The sequence below is a fragment of the Terrapene carolina genome, unplaced genomic scaffold (assembly GCF_002925995.2).
Source record: "Terrapene carolina triunguis isolate 2854851 unplaced genomic scaffold, T_m_triunguis-2.0 Scaffold130, whole genome shotgun sequence".
NCBI classification, from domain to species: domain Eukaryota; kingdom Metazoa; phylum Chordata; order Testudines; family Emydidae; genus Terrapene; species Terrapene triunguis.
In genome coordinates this window covers 20,648,572-20,676,492 of record NW_020664481.1, presented here as the reverse complement: position 1 = coordinate 20,676,492, position 27,921 = coordinate 20,648,572, and the positions used below count along the sequence as shown (strand labels likewise).

Below are 27,921 nucleotides of genomic sequence, written 5' to 3'. Positions count from 1 at the left end.
CTTGAGTGACCACTCAAGGGTTTAAAACTCACTTGCTTAACAGCAGTGGCTTCCTTGTAAAGGTGGAGTAGAACTTGACTCAGTATGTTTGGGGAAACTTTTGGGTGACCTATTAAGATAAGTGGTTGCCTAGTAAGCATCTTCCCTTGTGCTAGTTACACTGATGTGTAAACATCTTGAGGACCTAGCCATTGAACTATTCTAATTATTTTAATAGTAATAATTAGCGTATGAATAACCCTGATTAGCCCTGTGATAATCTTATTGAATTGAGCCTTGTTTTGCTTTTGTTGCTGAAAGCTGGGAGATGGGAAGCGGTCATATAGGCAACCATTCCATACTCTTTAGCCTACACTAGAACAGGCTTCAATGACCTTCCTCACTAATAATAATTAATTAATTACATACTTATTATTTGTATTGCCGTAGCAGTACCAGGACTCCATTGTGCTAGGTGCTGTGACAAGCAGAACAAATAGATGATTTTAAAAATGTTATTAAGATGATGTTTAAAACAAGTGAACAGTACAGAGTTTAAGCGTAGAAGTTTCTGGTTATCAGGGAATAATGTACAGATTCTCAAGGGGTGCGAAGTTCGGTTTAAGATCAGATGGCGTAAGGAATACATAATCTGCAATATCCCCGATTGGGGGTAAAAGGTTAACAGGTCAAAGTACAGACATTGAGATATGAGGCATGTTGTTCATATAATGGTTATGTTCAGGTGTGGAGTGTAATGAGTGGATATGATGATGAGGATGGATTGACCCTCATCTGGTGAGATTAAACGTTCAATGACTTTACGGTTCCAGTTCATATGGTCCAACGGAAAAAGTCTCGTGGTCCCTTTTTCGTAGTCGATGCATGATGTCGCTCTGGCTCACGCCTCCTGGTACTGTCAGTGGCTGGCGATGTGTTTGGTGTAGATGTCCCTGGACCATCGGATGGTGTCTGAGATCACGAGGCGCCGCATGAGCTGTGCGTAGCGTCGACTGATCCCGCAGGTCCGCAGCACATGCTCGTTGCAGGGGTCCGACGATCAGGGCATCCATCTGCACCTTATAGCCCTTCGCTCTCATGGTGTCAGCCAGGGGAGTGTACTTTTCCAGCTTACGAGCCCGGGCTTCGCGATAGGCCGGGGTCTTGTTCTATGCACTGAACTATGCACCTGCTGTACTGACTTAGCGCTATCACAAGACAATGCCATAAACATTAAGATTCTTTTTTTTTTCCTCCAGGCAAACATCGCAGTGATATGGAGCAAGACTAAGTCATAACTCAAGATCTAGCCTGTTGATTGGAGGAAACTGGCCACTGTTCTGGATACGATAGAATAAGCATTTTGAAAGGAATTTCATTAGCCTGAATGTGTCTGAACAGATCACACAGCAGAAACTGAGGCCTGGGGGGTTGAGCCCCACACAATTCAGCAAAGTGAACCTTTGTTGGAAGGAAAGGGGGCACTTTTTCAGTGGCCATCAGAAAAGAACTGAATAAGGAAATGGCAGCTTCTGTTGCCACCAAGACATCTTGGAAGCTGCGTGAGTGTCTTTCATAGTGTTCTCTTGTCCTTCATTAGATTTTTCTGTTTAAAAATGGGGAAAGGGGGAGAGAGAGGCCCCTTGTTCTATCTTGTGGTATGAATTACGTTTCCCAAAGAAACTGCCCCCTCCCTTTCTAATGTGACAAAAGAGCACTCTTTTAAAATTCAGTGGTCTGTTTGTGGATGGAGGGGGAGAGAGAGAATTGTGGAAGGGCATAGGGCATTCTCTGAACATCAGCCAGAGTGACTTAAGGACATAGCTAGAGATCGATCTAGGGAATATGTTCCTTTGGGATTTGCGACGATGATGATAGGGCGTCTTCCTGTCTGTCTTCAATTCCTGTTGTTTGAGGGGGTTTGGGTCATTAAATCTCTCTTTTTCTCTAAATTTCAGGGTTGTAACAACCTTCTAATTCTCTAATATAATATAAGAACTGCTGGTGAACAGGTTGGAACTCTTGTAAAGCCAAGCCTCCCTTGGAATGTTCCACTTGTTTAATGTCAGTATTCTTTTTGGATTGCTCTCTATTGCTGCCTCTACCATTGCTATAGTACAGTAGGTTCTTGGATCACTGCAGGAAGGGTGGTCAGGTCATTACAATACCTGTATGTCCTCTTCTCTTGATTATGTCTCTTGTTTCAGCATAAAAGATTCATGAGAGGTAGTAAACTTCTATTTTTAATTTTTTCTCCAAAGAAAAAGAGTGGCAAAGCAGCTCCTAAATGTCAAAAAGAGAAACACAGAAAAATGCTTCTCCTGCAGATGTTGTAAATTTTTTGTGAGGTTTTAGAGGATCAATAGAACAAGTAGGAAGTAGTTGATTATCCACAAATGTGCATTCCAGGCTGACTGTTTGAGATCCAGAACTGGATTAGTGAGAATGTTGTCTCTCTGGGTTGCTGTATGATTAATAGAACTGTATTAATAGAGTTAACTGGTATATACGATCAAAGGCTGTACAGTAACTCCTCACTTAACGTTGTAGTTATGTTCCTGAAAAATGCGACTTTAAGCGAAACGATGTTAAGTGAATCCAATTTCCCCATAAGAATTAATGTAAATGAGGGGGTTAGGTTCCAGGGGAAAAAACATTTTACACACACACACACACACACACACACACACACACACACACTCTCTCTCTCTCTCTCTCTCTCTCTCTCTCTCTGTTTTAAACAAACAATTTAATACCGGTACACAGTGATGATGATTGTGAAGCTTGGTTGAGGTGGAGGAGTCAGAGGGTGGGATATTTCCCTTACTGCTAAATGATGAGCTAGCAATTGGCTGAGCCCTCAAGGGTTAACTCTCTCACTCTACAAGGCAGCAGGAATGGAGGGAGATATGCGCATTTCCCCTTTAAATACACTGCCTTGTTAATTAGATCAGCTTGCTGAGACCCCCTCTGTCCTGAGCCCTGGCGTGTCCCCCCTGCTCTATGGAAGATGGGGTAAGCGGGGTGCAGGAGCAGGGGGGAGGGGGAAACCCTGATATTAGCTCCCGCCTCTTCTGCACCCCCCCCCACCCCCCCAGCAAGCAGGAGTCTCAGGAAGCAGCTCCAAGGCAGAGGACAGGAGCAGCACATGGTGGGGGGAGGGACAGCTGCAATTGCTAGCCTGCTGGGCAGCTGCTGCACAGGGAACTTAGGGGGGCTGCCGGTCCACCCTGGATCCAAGCCCCCATCAGCTAGCTGTAACGGGCTGCTCTTCCTGCAAGCAGTAGACAAAGCAGGCGGCTGCCAAACGACTTTAGAAGGGAGCATTACACAACTTTAAATGAGCATTTTCCCTAATTGATCAGCAACGTAACAATGAAACAATGTTAACTGGGACGACTTTAAGTGAGGAGTTACTGTATAGCACCTTCCCTTACTGTATACCTGGCATCAGTTGGTGCTTCTATTCATATTTTCACAAGGAGAAAAATATTTTTCTTACTTCCCATCCCCACTCTTTTTTCCCCTCCCCCCCAAAAATGCTGAAGTTCACAGATTACTGGAAAAGACAGCACTTGGTCAGTTTCAAATCTCCATCCCATTTCATTCGGCAACTGTGCCTGTGCTGTTGATCTTTAATATCACTATGTCCTACTTCATTTTAGCTCCACCTTCAGAGTAGTAATCATTCAAGTGCTAGAAAAAAGGTGTATCCAGGTTAATTAGGGGCTTAAAGGTTGCTGAGCCAATGTGTAGTAGCTAATGAGAGAGCATTTTATGAAAGGGTTTGTGGGCTTAGGGAAATCAGCACTTCAGAGAGTGAGGGTTCTGCTACCAGTTTTTTAATGTTTGCATAAAATTATAATCTAGCATTTATAGTCAGGGGGTTGAATGCTTCAGCAATGACTCTTAAAAATTATAATAAATTATTAATAAAAGATAAAGGGAGGCGTTGCGAATATTCACATTTCACAACAACATTCAGCATGTACACCATCCAATCTTAAATAGTCACTATTGGTCCCTTAATACTAAAGGAGGATTTATATAACTATTACTGTATGTAACTTTGAATTTTAGGTGTTGACACATGCTCTGGTTTAGTATTGTCATGTAGAATATTGGTCTTTCATTAAACTGCAAGTACATCCTCAGCAAATGTCCCTTTCTCATTTAATTAATAACCTAATTACAATTGTAACATGAAAGATGTTTCTCTAGCTAATGTGAAAGTCGTGTGGTTTCGCTTTCTGTAAAGTGCTTTGAGATCCTCAGATCAAAGAGTATGTAATTATTCCTGCCCTCTGAAGTCTTGGAATATTAGTGTCACTTATTATAAATGAGTCGCTTCACACCCAATTATCAAAACGAAGGCTGGATTGGTTATTAGCTAGCATTTTTACAAATGTTTTGTAACCATTTCATATACAAATCTAGTGGTCTTTAAAACACAAGAACTTTTTAGCTGTGATATTAAGGAATTGGTAAATGCATTTGGCAGAAACCTAACAATTTGGGTGCATTTTAAAGTGCCCCTTAATGTAAAACAAATGCAAATCTGGCTGTTTATAGTGGGACTTCTCCAGAGTCCACTGGGGTATTGGGGCTATCTTCTCCCCCAGCCTTTATGAAAAGCTACTTTAAAAAAAACCCACCTTTTTTATTCTACTTCCTTATTCAACCCCTCTAAAGCATATTTGTGTCCATCCCTCCAATAGGGACATCTTTTGTCACTGCCCCCAAACTAACTCTATTGCTCTGCTTCACCTACATTACATGCTGAGAATATAGGCAAAGTCTCTGCCTAAACTCAAGTAGAAGGGAGCCTCCCCTTTCCCAGGTGCTGAGTCTAATTTTCTCTGCAAGGTAGCACACTGTGCTACAGCAAACCTGCCAGTTTGGCTCAGATAGGACAGTCTTAACTTTTGCTGCTGTCCAGAACAATATAAGGGAGCCTCTCTCTAAATGATCGGCAGCTGCTTTGTACCATGCCAACTTCTGAGACCGTTCATCTTGCCAGGAGAGTTCACACAGGTACAGATGATAAATTAGCTTCTGTAAGGAGTGTGCTGGAACCAAGCAAATTCTCCTTTTCAAAGCTACCGAGTCACTATTAGTAAGATAAGATAGTGACTGTGAACCACATTGAGACTAGAGTGGGATGATGAGGGTTGATTGGCACACGTCACCAAGCATAGCAGATAGGGCCAAGAGGGGCTGCTGCAAGCAAGATAAATAGGTAGTGTGGCTTCTTATCTGAACTCTAGGTTACTGCAGTTTGCCCAGTGAAAACTGGGAAGTCTTTCTGTAGCGTGAGGATTACTAGTCTTTCAGGAGAGGAATTGTGTATAGTAAAAATACTTGTTGTGACTGTTCGTTTGCTTTATCTTGTGCAGAAGAGATCACAGCTCACAGCAGCAATGTGTCCTCGCTGGTTCTGGGCAAAAGTTCAGGTCGGCTGCTGGCAACTGGCGGAGAGGACTGTCGGGTCAATATATGGTCGGTTAACAAGCCCAACTGCATCATAGTAAGAGTTGGCTGTTTTTTTTATTTGCTTGTGGTTAGGTTGGGGGAGGAGGCAATTGGTCTGCCTAATGAGAGCCAGAGAGAGTCTGGCAATGTCATAAATCCCCCAACTAGGTTTTACCAACCCCTCTTGTCTGCTTTGGAGTGCTACAAAGCTATATTGGGACACAAACACGGCAAGCTAGCTTTGGTGGGCCACACACAGTTTGAAAATGGCTTTGTCCTTTCAGCTCACGTGACTCTGAACCAGCTATAGCTCTCTTCCCGTGCCCTGCTAAGGCCCGACTGTGTGACAGGGACTTTCAAAGATGACAAGGGTCTAAAATGAGTGACATTTAAAAAAAATGGAAATGATTAATTTCTTCAACATGTAAATTTTTCTATTCTCCTAATATCTTGATTTATTAATTCATATTGGGGAGATCACCAGCTGTGTGGGGAGCAGAGGTAAATCTGGGTCTCTAGTAAGTGGTATCCATTCAGTGAGGTGATAGGAGCAGGAGGAGTTCACAGTTGGCTGAATATGTGGGGTGGGCAATAAGTTGCCCTCTTTCTGTGTCCCTATAGTTTTTCTCATTTACCCCCAAATTAAACTTGTAATTCTTAATTCTTTCGAGAAGTCTGGTGGCACCTTAAAGACTAACAGATTTCTTTGGGCATAAGCTTTCATGGGTTAAAAACCCACTTCATCAGATGCATGGAGTGAAAATTACAGATGCAGGCATAAATCTGAAGAAGTGGGGTTTTTTACCCAGGAAAGCTTATGCCCAAATAAATCTGTTACTCTTTAAGGTGCCACCGGACTTCTCGTTGTTTTTGTGGATGCAGACTAAGACGGCTACCCCCTGATACTTAATTATTTCATCCCTCTCCATTGCAGGCATTTCTTCTTTTTCCTCTACTCACCTTTTCTTCTTTACACTTGTCCCCTCCTCCTCCAGTCTTCTCTCCAAAATGTTACCTATTTTATCGCTCCTCTCCATCTGTCACTCTTCTGTTCCCCTTCCTCTTGATTTTCCACTTCATCTCCTTTACCCCATCTACTCTCTCCCCCCCCCACCACCTCTAGCACTGGCTTGACTCAAAAAGCACTGGTTCCTTCCTCGTCCTCCCACTGATGACAGGCCTGGGCAGGTCCAAGGGGTCTCCCACTGAATGCCTGAAGATCTTCATGATGTGGGGGGGTTTGGAGAGAGCAGTGCTCCTGCCCCTGCACAGTTCTTGGTTTTGTGTCTCCTGTTCAGTGAGAGGGCAGACATCACTTCTCTCTGTAGAGCAGCTGAGTAGTGGCTGTGGGGTTGGGGGAAAAGATCTCACTAGCTCATAGCACATCAGTGCTACTGAGTGCAGGATGACCAGAGTCTTGTTTCCAGTGAAGTAGGAACAAAATCCTAGTAAATAACTGATGGGAACTGTCTCTCAAAACAAGGGCAATCCAGCATGTCTGACTACCTTTAACATCAGTCCTAGCATTTGCTCAGACAATACATATTGGGCTTGCTGTTATTTGCAGCATGCAACTATTACAGGGTTGCAAACTATTAAAGGCTTAGGCTTATGATAGGTTTGTTTTACAGATTAATATTCAGGGTGGTGAGGTTTGCACCCTGGAATTGGGGCAGATCCTAGGCCAGGCTACACTCCCAGTTGCATCATATCTACGGCTGACCAGCATTTGCCTCTGCATAAAACTGTGTCAGGATATTGTGCTGATTTGGCCATACGCTGGGCAGGGAGAAGCTGTGTGCAGCACGTTCAAATGCACTATAATAAGAGTAAAGCTACCACAATATGAAATGATGTTAAGTACATGCCCATTATAAAGGCAGCTAGCATTCATCTGTGCTGCATCCTGCTTTGATGTTTGATTTGGATGTAGGGGAGGTGGGCTAGAGACACTTGGTGTGATAGGAGAGTTGAGTTGAGAAAGATGGAAAGAGAAAGTTTTCACTTCATTTCAGACACCCCCCCCCCCCCAATCACTTGAACTGGCATCTCTCAGGAAATGTGAAGAGGGCTAAGTAGAAATCTCTACCCCTTATCGGCAGTGCTGTTTCCTTCCCATAGGCTTTTGCAATGTCTCTGGAGGATCTGCATGGTGATGTCAAAGCAGTGTGAAACCAGAGCACTGGTTTCAGTGTAGTCAGCAGGGGCATAAGATTCAGCATCTCTTCACCCCTCAATTGAGGGCAGAGAGAACTGCAGCGCTAGTTTTGGACTGCTGTGATGTTACCATCCCGGCTCCTAAACATTTGCCTGGGTTTTCCAGGGAAGAGAGCGAAGTCAGGACCTAGTATTTCTAGTGTTGTTTTAAAAAACAAAACAAAACACGGGTTTTATTTGATGGGGGCAGGGGAATCGCTGTGATTTTACTGCTTTATGGTGTATAAAGATGTTCTCAAAGGGATTTTTGTTTGCTTTGAAGTTCACCTTTAGTGCTTGATTTGCTAGGACCCCCAGTACCCTTCTGTTTGGGGAGAGGGGAGGCAAGTGACTTACAGCTTTGTGACCCCTGATTTGAGTCCGAGTTCTCTGTTGCACACAAAACATTAACAGTTGCAATATTATAGAAAAGCAATCCCAAGCAAAAACTGCAGAAAGATCCAGGTGGGTTTTAACTTGTCACTCCCTGGTGGTACCTTACTAAATGTGAAGGCTGGAGAAAGCTGGATTGAATTATTCAAGGGAGCCGTTCTAAGGACAAATAAAGGAGAGTTTGGAATAATAAACATCGCTTAATGATACCAAAATACCTATAACAGCGCATATTAACTAATTATTATGCACATATTAATTTGATTATTGGAACAACTCTGTATTTTTGTGTTATGTATTTTATGACACGGGCATTTTAACTAAATGGTTACCTATTGCACAAGATCTATACAGTCGAGTTTTAGTAAGCACGTTCAGATCCTTGAGGATGAAAGGCACTGTATACATGGCAGTAATTGTTGCATGGTTCATCAAGCTAATGCTGCAGTAGTGTTGTAGCACTGTTGGCGTGGCAGCCATCACTGGCTGATAACGTGTACTTCTTTACTTGTGAGAAGACTTTCAAATAGTCCTGCTTATGCTATAAGGACAGCTGTGGTTTTGTAACCAGTTCATGACACTCCTCTGACTCATTTACAACAAAGCTGGTCTAGTTGTGTCTATACAGCATATTTTTCACTGCATATGTGTGTGCTGACCTAATTTGTACATCCACACCTACCGCTTGACTACCCGTGTTTGTATCGGCACGTTCTGGGAAAATCTGGACAACTATCTCATCGTGCCTCAGCAAGAGATGCAGTGCTCGGAGGATACGCACGCAGCGTGACACCGGCAGTACGTGGCAGGGGCTGGGGGAAGCAATGCATCTTAGGATGTTATGCCCCACTGAGAGCTGGCAGGAGGGAGGACCAGCCAAATTGGCTGTGCAGTTAGGAGGTCCTGTCAGTTGCAAAATAGTGTGCCAAAGCACTTACAGGATAATACCCTGTGCCAGCCTAGGCCTTTTCAGAGTTGCACCTCCCATCTGCTGACTGCTACTGTTGACTTCCCTTGCAGAGTCTGACAGGCCACACAACACCAGTGGAGAGCGTGAGGATCAACACAAACGAAGAACTCATTGTTGCAGGATCCCAGTCAGGGTCCATTCGAGTTTGGGACCTGGAAGCTGCCAAAAGTAGGTTTCCATTCTCCTTTGCATCTTCCATTTAAGTCAGCAGCGTCCTGTTTCCCCTCTATGTATCTTCTTGTGGCTTGCATTAATGTTTGCTAACTGCATTACCGTGTAAAGCAGGGTCCCTGGAACAGTCCATTTAGTGCAGTTTCTTTGTTTAGCGGAAGTAGACTCAAGAACATTTCTATGAAGTGATGTACATGTCAGAATTCAGAGGAACTGCACCTGCATTCCTCCGCCCTTGGTGGACCATGGAGCCCACTCTGGGCTCCCAGGTCCTCAGCTGTCGCTTCTCTTGGGCAAAGACCCATGTGTTTCTCCCCTCCTGACTGGGGGTTTTCCGGGCTGTACAATTCCCTGCCTATACTGTGATATGCCCAGCAAACCAGACTGCCTAAGCAGGCCAATGTTACCGCTTTGCTGTTTTGCCGAAGGCTATGAACAGCTCTAATTGCTAGCAGTTATAAGTTACCAGCCCTTTCTAGACCAGCACATTTATTCTGAAGATGAAAGCATTCGAGAAAACATATATTAAAAACAACAAAAGAACCTACACGCATGCTAATAGGTGCCAGACATCACCCCCAGCTCCAGCAAGGGCTCTGGGAGGAGTCAGTCCTTCAAACCCCACCAAGGGGTGGGTCTTGTTGACAAACTTAAATATCCTTAGCTCAAAACTAGCACACCCGTGAATAGATCAGTCTTCCCTTTATACAGCTTGGGCCTTTGATCTTGAGACTCCTGGAATGGATAATCAGCAGACAATGGTCCCCTCCTCAGGGCACCACTTCAAAAGGCTGGATGTTTGCACAAACAGAGATGGGGAATTTGTATTCGACTCCACAGGCAAACTGTTTGTCCCAAAAGTCCATTCTTGTCTGGCACATTGTTTAGTGTAGTCCAACGGTGGCCAAACTGCAGCTCACGAACCACATGTGGCTCTTTTACAGTTGAAGTGTGTCTCACTGAGTCTCCCACGCCCCTCATTCTCCGCCTACCAGAGTGGGAGAGGGAGCTCAGGGCTTCTGCCTTGCGGTGTGGGGCTAGGGGCTTCTGCTAGAGATGGCTGGTGCCTGCTGGTGGGGGGGGGGGGCAGAATTTAAAGGTTTGCCCCCCCAACAGCTTGAGTCATGCTCCCCCTTACCCTCAGCCTCCCCTCCCTGCAGCTCCCAGGTGTAAGCTCCTTGTGGCAAGGAAGCGGCAAACAGCTGGGAGCTGCCAGTAGGTGGCGCTGCTTTAGTTCCATGGGAAGAGGCAGTAGCAAAAGCAGTGGCTCTCCCTGCAGCTCCCTGCTGCTGCCTCTCCCCGGCCACAGCTCCCAGCTTGACAGCTCCAGCAGCTGCTGTGCAGGGAGGAGGCCCGGCAGCACCACGTGACTGAGCGCAGTCAGCAAACCCTGGCAAAAATGGGGGGGGGAGCACATGACTCCACATGCTCCCCTCCAAATATCACCTGCCGGGGCTCAGGGCTTCAGCTGCCATGGGGCTGAAGCCCTGAGCCCTGGCAGGTATGCCCTGGCTCTCGAACTTCTGAAGATTGTCGTATGTGACTCAGAGGGCCAGTAAGTTTGGCCACCCCATCCTCTGAAGTTCATAACACTTCCCAGGGTTCACATTCCATTTCCCCCGTAGATAGAGATTACATGCCGTCCTGGCCCACAATAATACATAAGCCATTTATTTAATACAATGCCCTTCAAACATGCTTAAACTTGATTCCATAAGGTCTCCAAAAGATATTGCAGGAAATTGCCAGATCTGTCACAGTACATAGATGAATAAGCTGTGCACAGAATGACCAGTATACAGTATTCGTGTGTGTTTAATAGTAGGAGGCAGCATGGTTGGACTTCTGGATTGTCTGTGGGAAAATTAGCGCTGACTAATGGGGTTTTTCCTCCCTCTCGGTGCTCCTTATCTCTTTCCAGTTCTTCGTACGTTAATGGGCCACAAAGCAAATATCTGCAGCCTTGATTTCCATCCTTTTGGAAGCTTTGTCGCTTCAGGGTCCCTGGACACTAACATCAAGGTAAGGCCAATCTTTTCTGGAAGTACCCTCTTTATCTCCTGTGCATATGTGTCGGAGTGCCATGATTGTTTTGGCAGCAAAAAAGATTGTCATGTTGGAAGTTTGTAAAGTATCAGTTGCATGTGTATAAAGAGGTGTGTTCATAGATGCTTGTGAAATTTCCGCTTGTATTCTTATAGCTGAAATTTATCCTAATAATAGGAGTCTGGTTCATCTCTTAGGGTATGTCTACACTACCGCGGTAGTTCGACGGCTGGCAATCGAACTTCCGGGTTCGATTTATCGCGTCTGGTCTGGACGCGATAATTCGAACCAGGAAGTGCTCGCCGTCGACTGCGGTACTCCACCTCAGCGAGAGGAGTACCGCGGAGTCGACGGGGGAGCCTGCCTGCCGCGTGTGGACCGCGGTAAATTCGAACTAAGGTATGTCGACTTCAGCTACGTTATTCACGTAGCTGAAGTTGCGTACCTTAGATCGAATTGGGGTGTTAGTGTAGACCAGGCCTTAGGGTTTATGGTTTATTTCTCAAGCCTCTTGGTGTTAGCTGCCAAATTAAATCTGGTGTAAGCAAGTGTGATTACATTGAAATCAGTGGAGCTACACCTGCTTATAGCAGGTCTGCATTTGGCCGTAAGCATTTAGCTTTCATGGTATGAAATGTCTTGCCAGCAGTCTCTCTCACTGAACACTTAAAGTTGCAACTAGACTCTATGCCATTCCTACCTGGGCAGGGGGAGGGAGGGGTAAAGAAATATACCTTGCATGGGCTTGTGTTTTAGCAGCCTCTTTAGCTGCTGGGTACCTGTCCCATAGCCATTCTACAGTGTTTATAGTCATAGGGAGACCTGTCATTCTGTTATGACTTTCAGGGACCTTCATAACTGTGGTTCTAAGCACTTATTTTGTTTCTCTTCCCTGTAGCTCTGGGATGTAAGAAGAAAAGGCTGTGTCTTCAGGTACAAGGTAAGGGTTGCTTCACTATCATTTGGGGGAGGGGGAGAGGAGATTCTCTCTGATTTATGCAGGAATCGAGATGGGATCACCTAGAATTAATTTATTAATCCCTTGGTATTGGAAATTGGACTGATGTGACTTGTGCCACTTGTGAAGTCCATGCAATGATAATAAATGGCCTGACCACTTGTACAGAGCCTGATTGAATAGAGAAGCTGCAAGAAATGGTTAGCATAAGAGTAAATGTACTATGTGTTGTCGGTGTCAATGGTGGTTACAGAGCATCCCATGAGTGAGTGTGCAGTGGGGTGATGCATTCTTATTCATAGTAAACTGATGCATTGCCCTTGTGCTGGAGACTGTTGAATTCTTCATGTTCTGCAGGGTGTGACCAGGGTCCCAGGGAGCCACACTGGAGTTACTCAATTAGGGTGAACTGCAAAGAATGGGGGCAAACAATCCCCAAAGCTGGTGGATATTCCAATACTTAGATTTATCAAACCAGCACAAAACAGCTTCTATAATACCTCACTGGTTACCCAGAATCCAAAAACACAGTTCCCTTAAAGCCACCCAGCCTTAGGCCTCCACCCAGACACCCAAGTCAAACATGATGAGGATTACTGAAAATCTTATTAATCATATAAGAAAGTTCTACCAGTCCCAAAGGATTGGACACATTACCTCCCAGGTTATTGAATATTCCAGGTCTTACCCAAATACACGCATACAGCCAATTCTTAACTAAACTAAAAATTATTACAAAAGAAAAGAGAGAGTATTGGTTAAAAGATCAGTATACATACAGACATGAGTACAGTTCTGTGATCAGATTCATAGTAGAGATGGTGAGCTTTGTAATTCATAGAATATCAGGGTTGGAAGGGACCTCAGGAGGTCATCTAGTCTAACCCCCTGCTCAAAGCAGGACCAATCCCCTAGTTGCAAAGAGTTCTTTCAGAATTAGTCCATCGGTTATAGTCCAATGTTCATATTCAGGGTGAATCTAGGTTAGGACTGGAGATATCAGCCTTTTGGCTTAAGCTTCCCCTGCATGAAGCATCAATCAGATCTGAGATAAAAAGGATTGGACATTGTTATACAGTTCCAGGTCTTCCTTGACAGCTTGGAGTCCTTAGGCAAACAATAGGCAATCATGGATACTTTGAATTAGACTTATTTCCTAAGCATCACCGGTAATTAGCTATACAGATTAACATAAGACAGTTGCCTGTTTTTCCACCATTTGCAGATGATTTGCTATACATTTCACAGAGAGATGAATACAGTGATATTACTGTGTGTCAAGGCTGATTCCCCACTCTGGTACTTCAAGTGCAGAAGGTGGGGGCCCACAAGGATTCTAAAAATTAATACTGGCCACTCCAGGCTTGTATTAAACTCCCAAGGTTACAGCTTTTCTCTGACCTTGGATGGGTAGATGCCACCACCCAAGTGCAAAAAGCCTCTTTGAATCCAGGAAGGCGCACGTGGGAATTCCTCCCTGTGGGGTACCTTCAGGCCCTTTCACTCCCCCTCCAGGGAATAGCTGAGAGAGAAAACAAAGGAAATCAGCTGTTGCCACCAGGTAATGAAACAACATGTGCTCAAATCTCTTAGGACACAAAAAACCCAATCCTTTCTTTAAAAAGGTAAATTTTATTAAAAACAAAAAGAAAGAAAATACATCTGGAACTTAGGCTATTGCTAGATTTAAAAAGAGCAAATATCATAATTAAGCATCAAGAATGGTTTTCTTGAGGTCCAGCTTAATGGTTACCAGCAAAACAAAAGCTTTTGGGGTTAGCACAGAGGAGTCCACAAGCCTTACAGAAATAAAAGAAATAACCTAATAGTGACTTTCTAGACATTTCCTGATCTACTTACATATCTGTGGTTTCAAACAGAGTAGTTCTAGGTATAATCTTGTGATTTTTCATACCTGGTTCACAGCTTTTTACAGCATAGCTTTAGCCCCGTCTCTGCTCTCTCCGGAGAATGAACAGACAGACAAAGGGAATGTTTTTTTCCCAATTTTAAAAAGTTCTAGCCCTCCCATTGGCTCTTTTGGTCAGGTGCCCACTCACTTCCTTTTACCTATGCATGCAGTCAGACTTTTTAAACTCTTTACAGGTAAAGCAAGTAGAGAACAGCTACCAAGAGGGATTTTGTAGCCAACTGGCTGGCTGGATGTCCATAAACGGCAGCTACCCCCCGCCCCACACACTTCATTTATCACACTATGTTTATAGTTCATTTAAATGTTAACATGTCCTTTTGATCTCTGAATCAATAGCTATAGTGACAAACAAATAGTTCCTGTCTATCTGGCTAACATCTGACAAGATGTAAGTACACACATACGATTAGTATCACCTCCAGGTGTCTAACAATACAGGCTTGTATTTCAAAGTTCTAGCCTATCGATCATGGAATGGCCCTACTTACCATTCGTATACTTTTCTGACATGTCTCTAAAGGTCGAATCTGGGTCATTTATCCTTCAGGATGCTTAACCCTTTCTGGCCATGCGTCACACTTTGTATAAGATTTGTTGTAATTATATAACAGTGGTAGCAACAATGATTTGCATGGTCATATTCTAATTAGATAAAGTCACACAGGGACCTTCCATGTGAGCTTTGTCACCATACTGTGGAGTCTTTCAAACTTTAATAACCGTTACTTGATTTCATTTTGTTACAAGCCCAGGATAAAATGGAAAGAGGAAGCTAGGATTTCCTGCCAAGGGCACAATGAAGGCGCAAAGCCATTGCGAGCTGTATGTGGTTGTGTTTTTTAGGGTCACACACAAGCCGTGAGGTGTCTCCGATTTAGTCCTGATGGGAAGTGGTTAGCGTCCGCTTCAGATGATCACACTGTAAAGGTATGGTATTCATTATCAAGAGCGTGGCAAGAGCCGTTACTCTTTGTGGCATGTGGAAGGGCAGGGGTACTGTTCATAGAATCATAGAATATTAGGGTTGGAAGAGACCTCAGGAGGTCATCTAGTTCAAAGCAGGACCAGGACCAACACCAACTAAATCATCCCAGCCAGGGCTTTGTCAAGCCTGACCTTAAAAACTTCTAAGGAAGGAGATTCCACCACCTCCCTAGGTAACCCATTCCAGTGCTTCACCACCCTCCTAGTGAAATAGTGTTTCCTAATATCCAACCTAGATCTCCCCCACTGCAACTTGAGACCATTGCTCCTTGTTCTGTCATCTGCCACCACTGAGAACAGCCGAGCTCCATCCTCTTTGGAACCCCCCTTCAGGTAGTTGAAGGCTGCTATCGAATCCCCCCTCCCTCTTCTCTTCTGCAGACTGCTGTTCTTTAATTTGCGTTGCCAGTTCTCTCCCCCACCCACTCCAGCTCACTTTGCAGTGATGCGAGCCCCTTAGCTTCATAGGGTAAGTGTCTATGCAGGGGACAATTGTCCAGCAGTGCAAAACAGCCAGAAATGAGATGTGGCTAAGTGAAATATAATTCCTTACTGTCCAACAGACAAGGCGGTGTCCTACATCTAAAGGTTGAGGGTACATTGACTGCCAGGTGAGTTGAACCTGAGGCTGAAAATGGAAGCTCAGCCAGTTGGATGGTTAAGCATGTGCACTCTCCAAAGAGCTGTCAGGGACACAACTCCAACTTGCCGAATGCAGAGAGAGAGAATTCAGCAAAGTATCTGTTCTAGCAGCAACTCTTCAGTTTCTTCTGCTGTAGTATGGAGGGCTCTGGGCAAGAAGCTGGCTTCATTTTCAACCTCAGTTCAAATGAGCTGGTCAGTCATTGCACCCAGGATTTATAATAAAAAAATAACAGATGGAGATATACCTATCTCGTAGAACTGGAAAAGACCCTGGAAGGTCATCGAGTCCAGCCCCCTACCTTCACTAGCAGGACCAAGTACTGATTTTTGCCCCAGATCCCTTAGTGGCCCCCTCAAGGATTGAACTCACAACCCTGGGTTTAGCAGGCCAATGCTCAAACCACTGAGCTATCCCTCCTCCCCCGTGGAGATTTATAAGTGAAGACCAGATGATGTGAAAAGTTTATCCCTGCAGGTAGAATAGCATAACACATCATACCTTAAAAAACATCTTATTTTAGCTACTGAAACCTCCTCTAGCACCACTGTATTTTCTTGCCAGTCTCCAACAATGATACAGGTTCTTTGACAAATCTTCAAATAAAAACAAAACTGGAAATAACCCTCCTGGTCCTGGTCATTACCTGCCAGAGGCAGGCTTGTGGGCTAGCAGATTTCCAGTGGAGAACAATCCAGGGTAGACAAATCCTCTCTAGAGCCTGACTGTTCTTTCCTTCTTCCAGCTGTGGGATCTGGCGGCTGGGAAGATAATGTTCGAGTTTACAGGACATACAGGCCCAGTAAACGTTGTTGAGTTTCATCCCAATGAATACCTCTTGGCCTCCGGCAGCGCTGACAGGTACATGCAGGGAAAGAAAAAGCAGAAAGTTTATGCATCCGCTCCCGTATTGGTCTCTACCCTCCTGGGAGCATTGCTATTCATGTAGGGGGTGTGATATTCCCACCACTGGAGGAGCTGGACGGTCGCACTGCAGATTGCAGCTGTGGTATGATGCCGTGCAGATCCTACCCCGTTCTCCCACAATCTAGTAGCAACTTCTGTCATACTAGGAACCAACGAGCTAGACTTCTCAGTCGCACACTAATGCAGCCACACCAGGCAGCCTTTCCCCACTGAGTCGTCCATGGCTTTGGGTCAGTGCTAGATAGCTATGGAGCCAATAAGCATATCCCTTTGCATCTGTGGCTGGATCCAAATTCTGCTCTAGCGTTACCTACTGTTGGGGTCATCATTAGCAATAAACTGCGGTCATTAGCACATAGTATTTTCTATTGCAGTTTATTGCTGTCACATGCTATTACAACGGTCTGGGTCGGTGGCTTGCTAGAATACAGCAGACTTCCAAGGAGACGCACAGTTATTCTTTCCTTTCATTCTTTCTGCTTACAGGACAGTCAGATTCTGGGACTTGGAGAAGTTTCAAGTGGTGAGCTGCATTGAAGAAGAGGCCACTCCTGTCAGGTACGTTATACTTGTACCATAGTGTGTTAGGTAGCGACCTAGCATGAGGGTTTGGTCTCGTTAAAGGGCCGAGTTCTCACTAACCGGACACTTGGCTAAGGAAAGTTCATGCTGCTGAAGTTGAAGCTCTAGGGCATTTATGGCACTTGTCCACGGTGTTCTGGTGAAGTCAGATGTTCAGCCCTGGTGTCCTTCAAAGACTATATGAGTTAGTAAAGTCTTGGAGAAATCTTGGTCTCTTTCCTTTTCCAGGTGTGTTCTTTTCAACCCAGATGGCTGCTGCTTGTATAGTGGCTACCAGGATTCGCTGCGTGTGTATGGCTGGGAGCCTGAGCGCTGCTTTGATGTGGTCTTGGTGACCTGGGGAAAAGTGGCTGACTTATCTATCTGCAACAACCAGCTGGTGAGTTCCCCTTCGTGAAATGGAGAGAAGAGTCTCAGAAATACCAAATAAAAATTCTCTGGGCTGCTTATTGGGCCTCTGACTTCTACAGACTGGCCATGTTCGACTGTCACAGCGCATGGTTGGCCTTGGTCAGTCTTCATGCTTGCACAGTGCTCCTCAGCAGATCCCAGAATGATGGATAAATGTGGGGCAGCATCGTTTTCTCCTCGGATCATTGCTTGTGTAGTTCCACATGCCGCTCCCTCTTACCCCACTCCAAGTCTCTCTGGCTTCCTGAGGAACAAATGGGTGATGGTTGGGGCTCTAGTCCCTTTTGCACCCTGGAGATTGAATATTTGATACCGTGAGCATGTGGCCCAATGGAGAGTGCTAGTTAGCAAGGTTTGAGCCCCAGTGCCAAGAGCATGACTGTATGCAGACAACCATCATGAAGAAACACTTAGGAGTAGTGGCCTTTCTATCCCATCCAACAGGTAGAGCAAGAATAAGAAGGTGAGGTGACATGACAAGCTCTAAGGCTCAAAGTGAAGTACTGGTAGAGCCATGGATTGGACCTAGGTTTCCTGAGTTCCACTCCCATTCACTAACCCCTCTGCCAAGCTGCTTCTCTCTTTCACTAGTGCAGCCGTTTGGCATATACACATAGCGCCCTTTCTCTGCTTGCTTTAACAAGTGTCTGATCTGTTAATTGATGCCCTGTGACACATTCTCAGTAACTTTCCCTGGTAGATTCTTCCATACCTTGCTTACACTCCCAGTTGCTAAATGCCCTTCTGGTCACTGTTTTGGGAGAACACCACAGAGAAGCCATTCAAAACAAGTTATGTAACTGATTTAAAGGAGAAGAAACCCTAAATCCAGTCCATGGGACCTGAGCTTAGAGGGGCTAACGTTATGCTGGACTCCTAACAAGTTGCCTTACTCTTGCTCTCGGCAGATAGGGGTTTCCGTCTCTCAGAGTACAGTCTCCTCGTTCGTTGTGGACCTCAGCAGAGTCACAAAGTCTGGTTCTGGTCTTCATGGACCGATCAAAGATGATAGGCCTCTGGCTCAGCCCACCCCTACAGGGTCCTCCCTTCGACGCATCTATGACAGGCCATCAACTACCTGTAGCAAGCCCCAAAGGTAAGGAAGAATCCGATGAGGGTGTGTGCTTCACAGTTCTAAATACTTTATTGGAAGGAGAGAGAACTTAGTGCTCTTTCTCTCAAACATACCCTGCCAGTCTGCTCCTGACTGGGTCTCTCTTATTGGCAGAGTGAAGCACAACTCGGAGAGCGAGCGGCGCAGTCCCAGCAGTGAAGATGACCGGGATGAGAAGGAATCAAAGGCTGAGATCCAGAATCCAGAGGATTACAAGGAGATCTTCCAGCCCAAGAATTCCATCAGTTAGTACCAGACTCTGTTCTGCTTTCCGGGTGGTAGCAAGGTCAGGGTTTGAGGGCTTCAGAATTCATCAGCTCTAGGGGGAAGGAGTGATCTTTGGCTAATTGGCACGGCATGTGACTATTCGGAGTTCAGAAAACCTCTATTTAAAATTCTTTAACATGGGACTCTGAACCAAGGGCTACATTGGTAACTTACTAAAAGGCTGTATCTAACTAGCGTATGGGGAAGCAAATTGCAGCCTCTCGTTTGCAATACAGAGGTATGGCCCAGAAGCCGACCGCTCCATCTTGAGTGGGATGCCTTTCTGTTCAGCTCAAGACGGACCCCTGGATTGTGAGATCTCTTTTCACTTAGAATTATGGCAGTAGGCACCGTACTGCACAAACCCCATAGCTTCCAGGGGCTCCCATTTAAGGTGGGTAGGTTAAGTATCTACTCCAAAGCCCAGCTATGACCATTTAGAAGGCCAGTAACAGGTTAAAATTATATCAGATGTCTAAGGTAGTAGTAGTAGTTATATTAACTTCCTTACTGGTGTAATTAATAATCCCTTATCTTTTTATACGTCTTTCTGCTTCACTAATCTAATTGATTTGTCAGCATGTTGCCTGACTCTGCACTTCACTCCTTTTGAATTATGGGAACGTATTGGTCTGTTTTGCTCCTCTCAGCTGCAGTGGCTGCAAACCTTCAGCTGAAACCCCACAATAACAACATTTAAGCTCTAGAGATAAGCCCGTCTGCAGTGTCAGTAACTGTCCTATCTGCTTAGTTGTTGTGAGTTACACCAGTCCCAAGGCTGCTCTGTGCTAATTTGTGGCCTTGGCTTTCCTTTTTTCCCCTTTTTGTAGCTCGAACTCCACCACGAAAGAGTGAGCCCTTCCCAGCCCCTCCCGAGGATGGTGAGTTGGGACTGTCCACCTGAATGCTGGGTGAGGGTGGGATGGGAATCAGTGGGCAGGTGGCTGTTTCAACAGGATGCTCCTTGTCCAGAGAGACACATGACCTGTACGCAGACACTTGAATTATGTAGAATCTCTGCTGAAAGCTTCTCCTGAAAGGGATAGAGTGTGACTTGTCCCTCTTTCCCTTCCTTCCCTCACGCCAGAGCCTGTCATCGTAAAGGAAGCAGCAAAGCCCAGCCAAGTTGTGGACATTCAGACCCCACTGCCAAACCAAGAAAATGTACGTACCATGTGAGCCATGGTATCTTTCAACACCCCCATTCCCAGTGAATTCCAAGCACTGGAGAGTCTGGCGTGTTGCTAATCATGCCAGTTCCTCCAATGCACATCAGTGGAGACCAGTAAAGGGGAAAACTCTGATCTGGGCAGGGCCAGGTGTAGAGCTGGAGGCCAGAGCAGATCCATTTACAAGCAGATTTTGACTCTGCTACTTTAATTCTGTTTCCACCGTTCTAGTCTTGTCTCTGATGCCTCAAAGCCCCAGTGTGCGCTGAAGAGAAACAGCTGTCAAATTTCACGGGATTCTTAGACCGTGGCTTCTTTGTATCTGAAGATTAATTGAGCCCCACGGGATGGGGCCTCTCCATTCACATTCAGGCAGCCCTAACGCCTTTCAGTGGAGTATCTCCATGCCCTTCACAATCGTTAATTAAGCCTCACAACATGCCTCAGAGTCTCTGTCTCTCAGAGCCATGCCAGCAAACTTTAGATTGCTCCAGAAGGAAGTGGGTGAGGGAAGAGGGTGTGAGACCTGGGGCAGAGCATTGCTGCTGTAAACTCTATTTCACTTTCTCCTGCAGCCTGACCTGGTTCAGAGGCCACCAATAGCCTCCTCAACCCCTGTGACCAGAGCAGAGCCATCAGTGATTCCTGCAGCCAGGAATGCGCCCATTGGGCTGAAGGCCTCTGACTTTCTGCCAGTGAGTAACTAGCTTGTTCTAAAGCAGGAGAGCTAAGCAGGTGGTTTGGGAGCAAGGGATAGCCGTGCCGTAGGCCTGGATTGGTTGTGAGGCAGTACAGCATTGGTGCCATCTCTGACCACACATACTGCAGGATTTGCTTATGTTCAGCCTTGGCTTAGACCACTAAAAAAGAACACAGAGGGGACAAACCCTGTGAGACTGAGTTGGGATGTGGGGCACCTCTGCAATAGGGCTCTTCATACTGAAAAATAATCACTGCTCCATGGGAGTGTGTTTCAGATCATTGAATGAGGCCTCAGAGGGACACCACAGGTCTCGCCCTCCCTCTGCTCACGCCTTATCAGTCAAGGGACCCTCCCACCCCTCACTACTGACAAGCGGTTGGTTGGTTGGTTGTGATTGCCCAGGACCCCGTGGTGCTAGCTGCTGTACAAACACAGAACAAAAAAGTCCCTGCCCCAAAGAGCTTACAGTCCAAATAGGAGACAAGTGACGATGGATCCTGAGACGTGGGAGCGCATGAGACAATACGGGTCAGCATGGCGGCAGTGAGCCAGCACACAAGCTGCCTAACATCTGTCAGCTTTTTTTATAGGCATTCCGGCAAGTGTCTCTAAATGATCTAAATCAGTTTGTCTCCCAAATCTGGGATTGCTCCTCGAATTTCCCAAGGGAAAAGTCCTTCCCTCCCCACTTCAGAGCAAGCTGAGGCGCTCTTCTGATACCAAGCTAGGAACACGGTCAGATGAAAGGGACCTTCCAGCTTGGCTCGGACAGAAGTCTAGTTAAGCCCCTAATGAAATCCACAGAGCGGGTTTTGGTTTTTTAACTTGGATTGGTTGAATATTTTGTGATTGGAATTTTTTTTTATTGGAAATGGGGTTTGTCTGAAAACAAACTTTTTAACAGCAAAAATGTGTGGAGATTTTGTTGTTGTTGTTGCCTTTCCAGTATTTTGTAACTGTTTTCTAAGGCTTGTGAGCTGGGTAACAGTCAAAGGGGTGAGGGGGGAACCCACCCACTGTTAATTAGTAAAAAGGCATGAAAGATAGGTTTACCACACTCTCTTCCTTTTTTCCAGTGTGGGGAGAGGGTGGGGCAAACACGTTGAAAATTAAAACAAACATTTTCCTGTTTGAAAGAAACAAACTGAAATATTTGTATATGAAACAGAATAAAAAATTTTATTTAAAAATGTTCACTTTGGACTTTCCTATGGGAAATCAATGTTTTCCAGCTGAAAATTTTCAATAAAGACTGTTTTCTTGTGAAAAATTCCACCAGAAAGACTCCCATTTCTCTCCCAGGTCTAGTTTTTACTAGCTGTGTTCAGTTTGTGCTTAAAACTTGCTGAGAACAAAAGTCCAGACTTGGAGAATATGAATTCTTTACCATGTCCTTATGCTGCCAGAAAGGTCAGACTCAGTTACACTGAGATTCATTCTCATATAGCCCATATTCCTACTGCCAAGGGAAGCAGGATTAGATCTAAGAAGGTCTCCTCTTTACCCACTTCCCACAGTCTCAGACCACAGCATCTTGTTATGTTGTCACCAATCAGTTGGTGTTTTCTCTCTCTCTGTACCTACAGGCTGTGAAAAACCAAAGCCAATGCGAGATAGTGGATGAAGAAGCCATGTCCCAGATCCGTAAGGGCCATGAGACTATGTGTGTGGTGCTCACCAGCCGCCACAAGAACCTGGACACGGTGCGAGCGATGTGGAGCACTGGTGACATCAAGGCAAGGAAGTGGAATTTACTGGAGTTTAGGGACAGGTCAGACTTACTCTGTGGGGTGGAGGTAGGAGAGCAATTGGACATCTCAGCTTGTGCGGAACTGGCTCTGAGCCCTCGATTACAGGAAGATGAGATATCCAAGCATCGGTTCCTACCGTTGCACCTTGGTGTGATGTTTCATTCTTTTTATAGGATTCAAAAGAAATGCGGAATGAACTGTAGCGTGGCTGAGACTGGAACTAGAGTAGCTGTGAGCTTCTCTGTTTCCTACATAGGGACCCTTGTGTGAATCAGTGGGTGTGTTGCTAAAAGTGTTAGGATGGCTAGTGGCAGGATGCACTTCTCTACTCTATTACCATGTCCTGTGCCTGGTATTTAGAAAGTGATTCTCATAACGATTACATGGGGTCTGTTAGTGTAAGCCTCACAGTAACTTTTCTCTACCTCCTCTCCCCTTGTCTCAGACATCTGTGGACTCTGCTGTGGCTATCAATGATCTCTCTGTTATAGTGGACCTACTGAACATTGTCAACCAGAAGGCGTGAGTACTTTGGAGCTATTGCAGCTGTGTAATGTCCAGTAGGTACCTTCTACGCTCCATGGTTGCTTTATCTGATATTGACTAGACATATCCTAACATCCACTCATCTCCTATGTTGGGCATATGGCATGTCTGTACCCCACCACTGTAAGAGCAAATGCATTTTAGTCACCTCTTTGAGCCTGCAACGCTAGTGATCAGGTCTTTGCACTGGTTCTTGCAGTGCCTTCATTGTTAGCAGTTAAGGTTTCCTCAGGAAAATGACTGTCTTGTAGAAAAACTTCAGCCAGTTCTTCAGGAATCCAACCAGAAATGACCAGAGCTGCTATTATGCCACTTTCCATCACAAGGTGGAGTGAGTGAACTCAGTCAGCAAAGCGCAGGCTGAACTGGCTGAGTTTTTAGGTCTGAATGCATTAGTGGTGTTGAATCAGAAAATCCCCTGAGGCTTGTCTCCAGTTCTCTTGGAGTGTGTTCTTTTCTTTCCAGGTCTCTTTGGAAACTGGATCTGTGTACTATAATCCTGCCTCAGATAGAGAAGCTCCTTCAAAGCAAATATGAAAGGTGAGGTGTCCAGGAAGCTACCTCCTTGGAGGACAAGCAGGTGGATAGTAGCATTCTTAGATGAGTTTCACTGGGTATTACATAGCGGATCAGTAAAGAAAATACCAGAAAACCATGTAGGATACAGTTCTGCATAGATACAGCATCTGGAAGAGAGGGGTGCAGTGGCCAAAGGTCAGGAGGAGCACAGGGTAACCAAGAAACTTGGGGGATAGGGTTTGCTTGGGGTGGGAGTTGTTACTCCCTACGAGAGGGACATTGAGAGCAGCAGATTGTTCTAGATATTTTTTGAATTGAAGGTAGCTATGGCAGAGACAGGGATGAGGTTGAGGCAGAATAGTTGGGCTTCAAACAGTGAAGGGACCAATGATTTTTGAATACTCCACCTTGAATTTATAACCACGGTTGGGAGAGGAGATAGTCGAAGGAATGAATTGGAGTTGAGCATGTAGGACACGGGTTGAAATGTTTAGTCACAGAACAGGAGCACTTGGATAGGTAGGAGGGGAACCAAGACAGCAAGGTGCTCCAGATACTATGGACCTGGACACGGGAACCGGTCATGAGGCAGCCTCTGAGTCATTTTGAAGATCCTGTGTACTTCGTAGATGCACGGTAAAGAAATGCAGGATGTCCCTCAAGGAACGACTTCCGGCTTTTACTCTTCAGCCATGAGTATTAGTGGGTTTTATGGAGATTGAGTCCTGAGGCAGAACGTTTCTGTGCTTCAACAGAAGGTTGCTGAGCAGGGGTCAAATGTCAGAGTCTCAGAGGGTGTGGGCATAGTTTGCTTCATCCTTTGTCTGCTATTTAGGCCCAGCTGTTGCTTTCCTTTCTCCTTCCCTCTTATTAGCCCTTCTTCCCCAGGGGGCTCTTTCAGACAGGCTGGGGAGGTTTGTTGAGGACACCAACCTCAGGTCACTAAGTTGGTGAGTGAGCTGTAAGACACGTTCAGCCAGGTGGGTAAATATGGGAGTGAAAGTCAAGTGACATCTGACCCTCTATGTCTTTGTGTCAGTTACGTACAGACTGGCTGCACCTCCTTAAAGCTGATTCTCCAGAGATTCCTGCCACTGATCACCGACATTCTTGCTGCGCCGCCGTCTGTTGGGGTGGACATCACAAGAGAAGAGAGGTAAGTCACCCTAGCCGCCGCCACACCTCCTCCTGCCATACAAGCCCTTTCCTGATGTCATGGCATCGTGCTGATTTTTCCTTTGGGCGGTTAGGGGCTGGATGGACTCCCTCCCAGCCCCATCAGTCTTGCTCATAGAGTTAGAAGAGTTGCTGCAAAGCTATGCAGCCATTCCTCCCCCTTCGCCTGCAACACTGTATGTGTAGCACCTGGTGTTAGGGGGTGACGGACCATGCCTGAGAAGCAAATTCAGGCACTTGGGCTACTACTTTCTTCCCCCAACATGCGCAGTGTCCCGCTACTCCTGGAGCGTCTGTAGAATACCAAACAGCCACTGTCCTTTAAGGCTGTATTCCTTAAGTAACAGCGCACTACGGGCTTCAGCCTGAAATTGGGTTTGTAGCATTCCTCATTTAAAGTGCAGTTCTGTAGAAATGGCACCTTCTTACATCGCAGACCGGCTCCCTTGGGGTGGGGAACAAGCAGAAAAAGAGCTCTTGGCTCATAGCATCCAAACATCTACCCACACAAACCCATTGATATTTCTATCTCTTCTAGCCTCAGAGAGGCAGGCATTCCTCCTCCTCCCCATCACGTATCCACAGGAACCCCAATGAGTGCTTGCCATGGATTCATGCCCTGTCCATCTTCTTCCTTTGCAGGCTCCATAAGTGCAAACTGTGTTACAAGCAGCTGAAGAATATCAGCAATATCATAAAGAACAAGTCTGGACTGAGTGGCCGCCATGGCAGTGCCTTCCGTGAGCTTCACCTCCTCATGGCTGTCTTTGAGTGACAGCTGCCTCCTCCTCCACACACGCAAACACACAGGTTCACTTAGTTCCATCTGTCTCACTCGGTGTCCATCCCTGTTCCCCAGAGCACAGCAGAGAACTGAAGTCCCCACTGGCTAGCCGGCTGTCTGCCCCACCTCTGGTGCCTTAGGAGCTGGATTGAAAACCTGATTGGAGGTGTCTGTCCTACATGTGGGAGGGGCCTGGCTGGACGAGGACACTGCAGCAGAGCTCACACCTTTCTACGGTTCTTATGTGGAGCTAACTGAAGTTCAGCTCTCCATAGAACTTTTACCCAGCTTTCTCTGCTAGACCTTCTCCCTGGGGTGGGGCTCGGAATCTGCCTTCTCCCACTCCCATACTCCTCGTCAGCACACTTGTTACCTGGCTACTCCAGCCACGGAGAGGCTGTGGATCAGACCAGCTGGAACACTTGAGTCTGGAACTGGAGGCCTGCTCTGTTTTTCCCTTCACAGTGAGATGAGCGATGGAATCCCTTTTCCAGGAGCTTCCATCTGCTTGGGTATCGCCAGTGCAGCACTGCAGAAGAGCTGGCTCTGGGCAGAGCGCCCCTTTCCTAGGGCATGGACATGGCTAGTGCTTTTCTACTGGCATCTGGGACCGGCCCCTTCCTTGGTGAATTGTTTCAGAGGATTTGAGCCAGGACATCTCTCAGCACTAGTCCTGCTGGTGTCACACGTGAAGTCTCAAGGCCCTGTTTCCAGTGGAGGCTGTCTTAAGCGGGGTTCTTAAGATCCCTGTTAGTGGCTCTGGGCTGTGTAGCTTTAGTTATGTTAAAATCTAACTAGGAGTAGGTGGGGATGGGGCCTACATGATCTGTTTGTAAATGGGACTTGGCCAGGACTTGCCCTGTGTGTTTGCCTTTGGGGAGGGTTTTGAGCTGGGAGTGTGCGGGCGGGTCAGAGGCAAATGGACACAGACCAACCTCTTGCTACACCCATTGGACTCTTAGAGATTTTTCAATAAATGACTGTCAGAACCTTTGTCCATTCTTGCTTCTTTCCTGTAGGGAAGGAGGCTCCTGTGCCGAGGGCTCCCTCCCCACCATTCATACACTGGAGCCTGCTGTTCAGGAAACTAACTTATAATGAATTTTATTAAAAGATTTGTAACTTATTTGGAAAATCGTGTTAAGCGTTTGAGTCTCTAAACACCCAAAGCCCTGCCCTGCCCTTTGTCCTGCTGGGAACGTTGTGGTGAAAGCAGGACTCCGCTTACTAATGTTTACAATGGGAACCACACTGCGGTCTCGTCTCCCGCAGTCCGGTGCTGCTGACCAGTGTCAGTTTGCACGTCACGGCCAAGGCGTGGCCCCTGAAGTTGGAGAGGGCACCAGCAAGTGCCTAGTTCACATTGTACGGGACATCTTCACTCTACTGTCTTATTCCATCCTAGAAGCTTTAAAAGAAATCTCCATTCACAGCTTGTCCTTGAATGGACCAGTTCCCATGTCTGACGTGGATCTCCTCCTTTTCCTGTGGCACAGTTAAGGTCCCAGCTTTAGGGTTTTGATAAGGAACTTGGTCTGAATTATTCCCTTGGGTTGCAGGCAGGAGACGCAGCAGGTGTATGATGTACAAGAACCAAAACCCAAACCTGGCTAACGCGCTCACTGCCCAAGCTAAATGCAATGGAACCAGCATCAAGTAACCCAAGCCTTTCCAGCACTGCGTCTTGACCATGTAAGGGCTGGGAACAAAAGGGAAACCCATCCGTGTTTTATTCTCGGTCTTCCCCGATTGCTGCTCAGCCTGAGGAGCGCCATAACTCTACCTTTTGCTGGAGGTAACATGTTCAGTGTGCAGTGCTGACGTGTATACAGCTGTGCACAGTGGGTGAGCTGTGCTTGGACACTTAACAGGTACCTGCCCTGAAGAATTGAGTCTAATGACCCAGTGCTGCAGACAGTCCAGTCAGTGGGACTCCATGGGTGAGTAAAGCATGGCAGCTGCAGGCCCTAGTGGTGCGCTCTAGGGCAAAACAAAGGGCTTGGTTGACAGAGGCGGATCCAAGTGTATGGGCAGACTGGAAGAAAACACAGAACGAGGGAGTGAAGTGGACCCCGGGCTCAGACCAGGAGCAAAGGCTGCATGTAACAAGGAGCAGAGGACGTGACTTGAGGCTCTAATCCTGTAGGATGGTTCTGAAGGAGCAGCAGGGGTTTGTCATTCAGGATGGCTGTGCAGTGCAGAGTGCTGTGTGGGAAGCTTGCACAGC

The 27,921-nt window shown here is 46.1% G+C and overlaps 1 protein-coding gene across 1 annotated transcript; it reads left to right on the top strand.

Moving 5' to 3' along the window:
• Positions 1 to 1,121: 1,121 nt before the first annotated feature.
• Positions 1,122 to 26,683, top strand: KATNB1 (katanin regulatory subunit B1). Its single transcript, XM_026652825.2, has 19 exons — positions 1,122 to 1,541; positions 5,376 to 5,506; positions 9,061 to 9,178; positions 11,103 to 11,203; positions 12,126 to 12,167; positions 14,962 to 15,045; positions 16,491 to 16,606; positions 17,159 to 17,230; positions 17,483 to 17,633; positions 18,574 to 18,761; positions 18,894 to 19,024; positions 19,877 to 19,927; positions 20,134 to 20,210; positions 20,791 to 20,910; positions 22,505 to 22,654; positions 23,115 to 23,191; positions 23,681 to 23,755; positions 24,774 to 24,890; positions 25,553 to 26,683. Exons 1-19 carry the CDS (start codon positions 1,502 to 1,504, stop codon positions 25,683 to 25,685), a joined length of 1,974 nt encoding a protein of 657 aa, XP_026508610.1. The 5' UTR covers positions 1,122 to 1,501; the 3' UTR covers positions 25,686 to 26,683.
• The last annotated feature ends 1,238 nt before the right edge of the window (positions 26,684 to 27,921 follow it).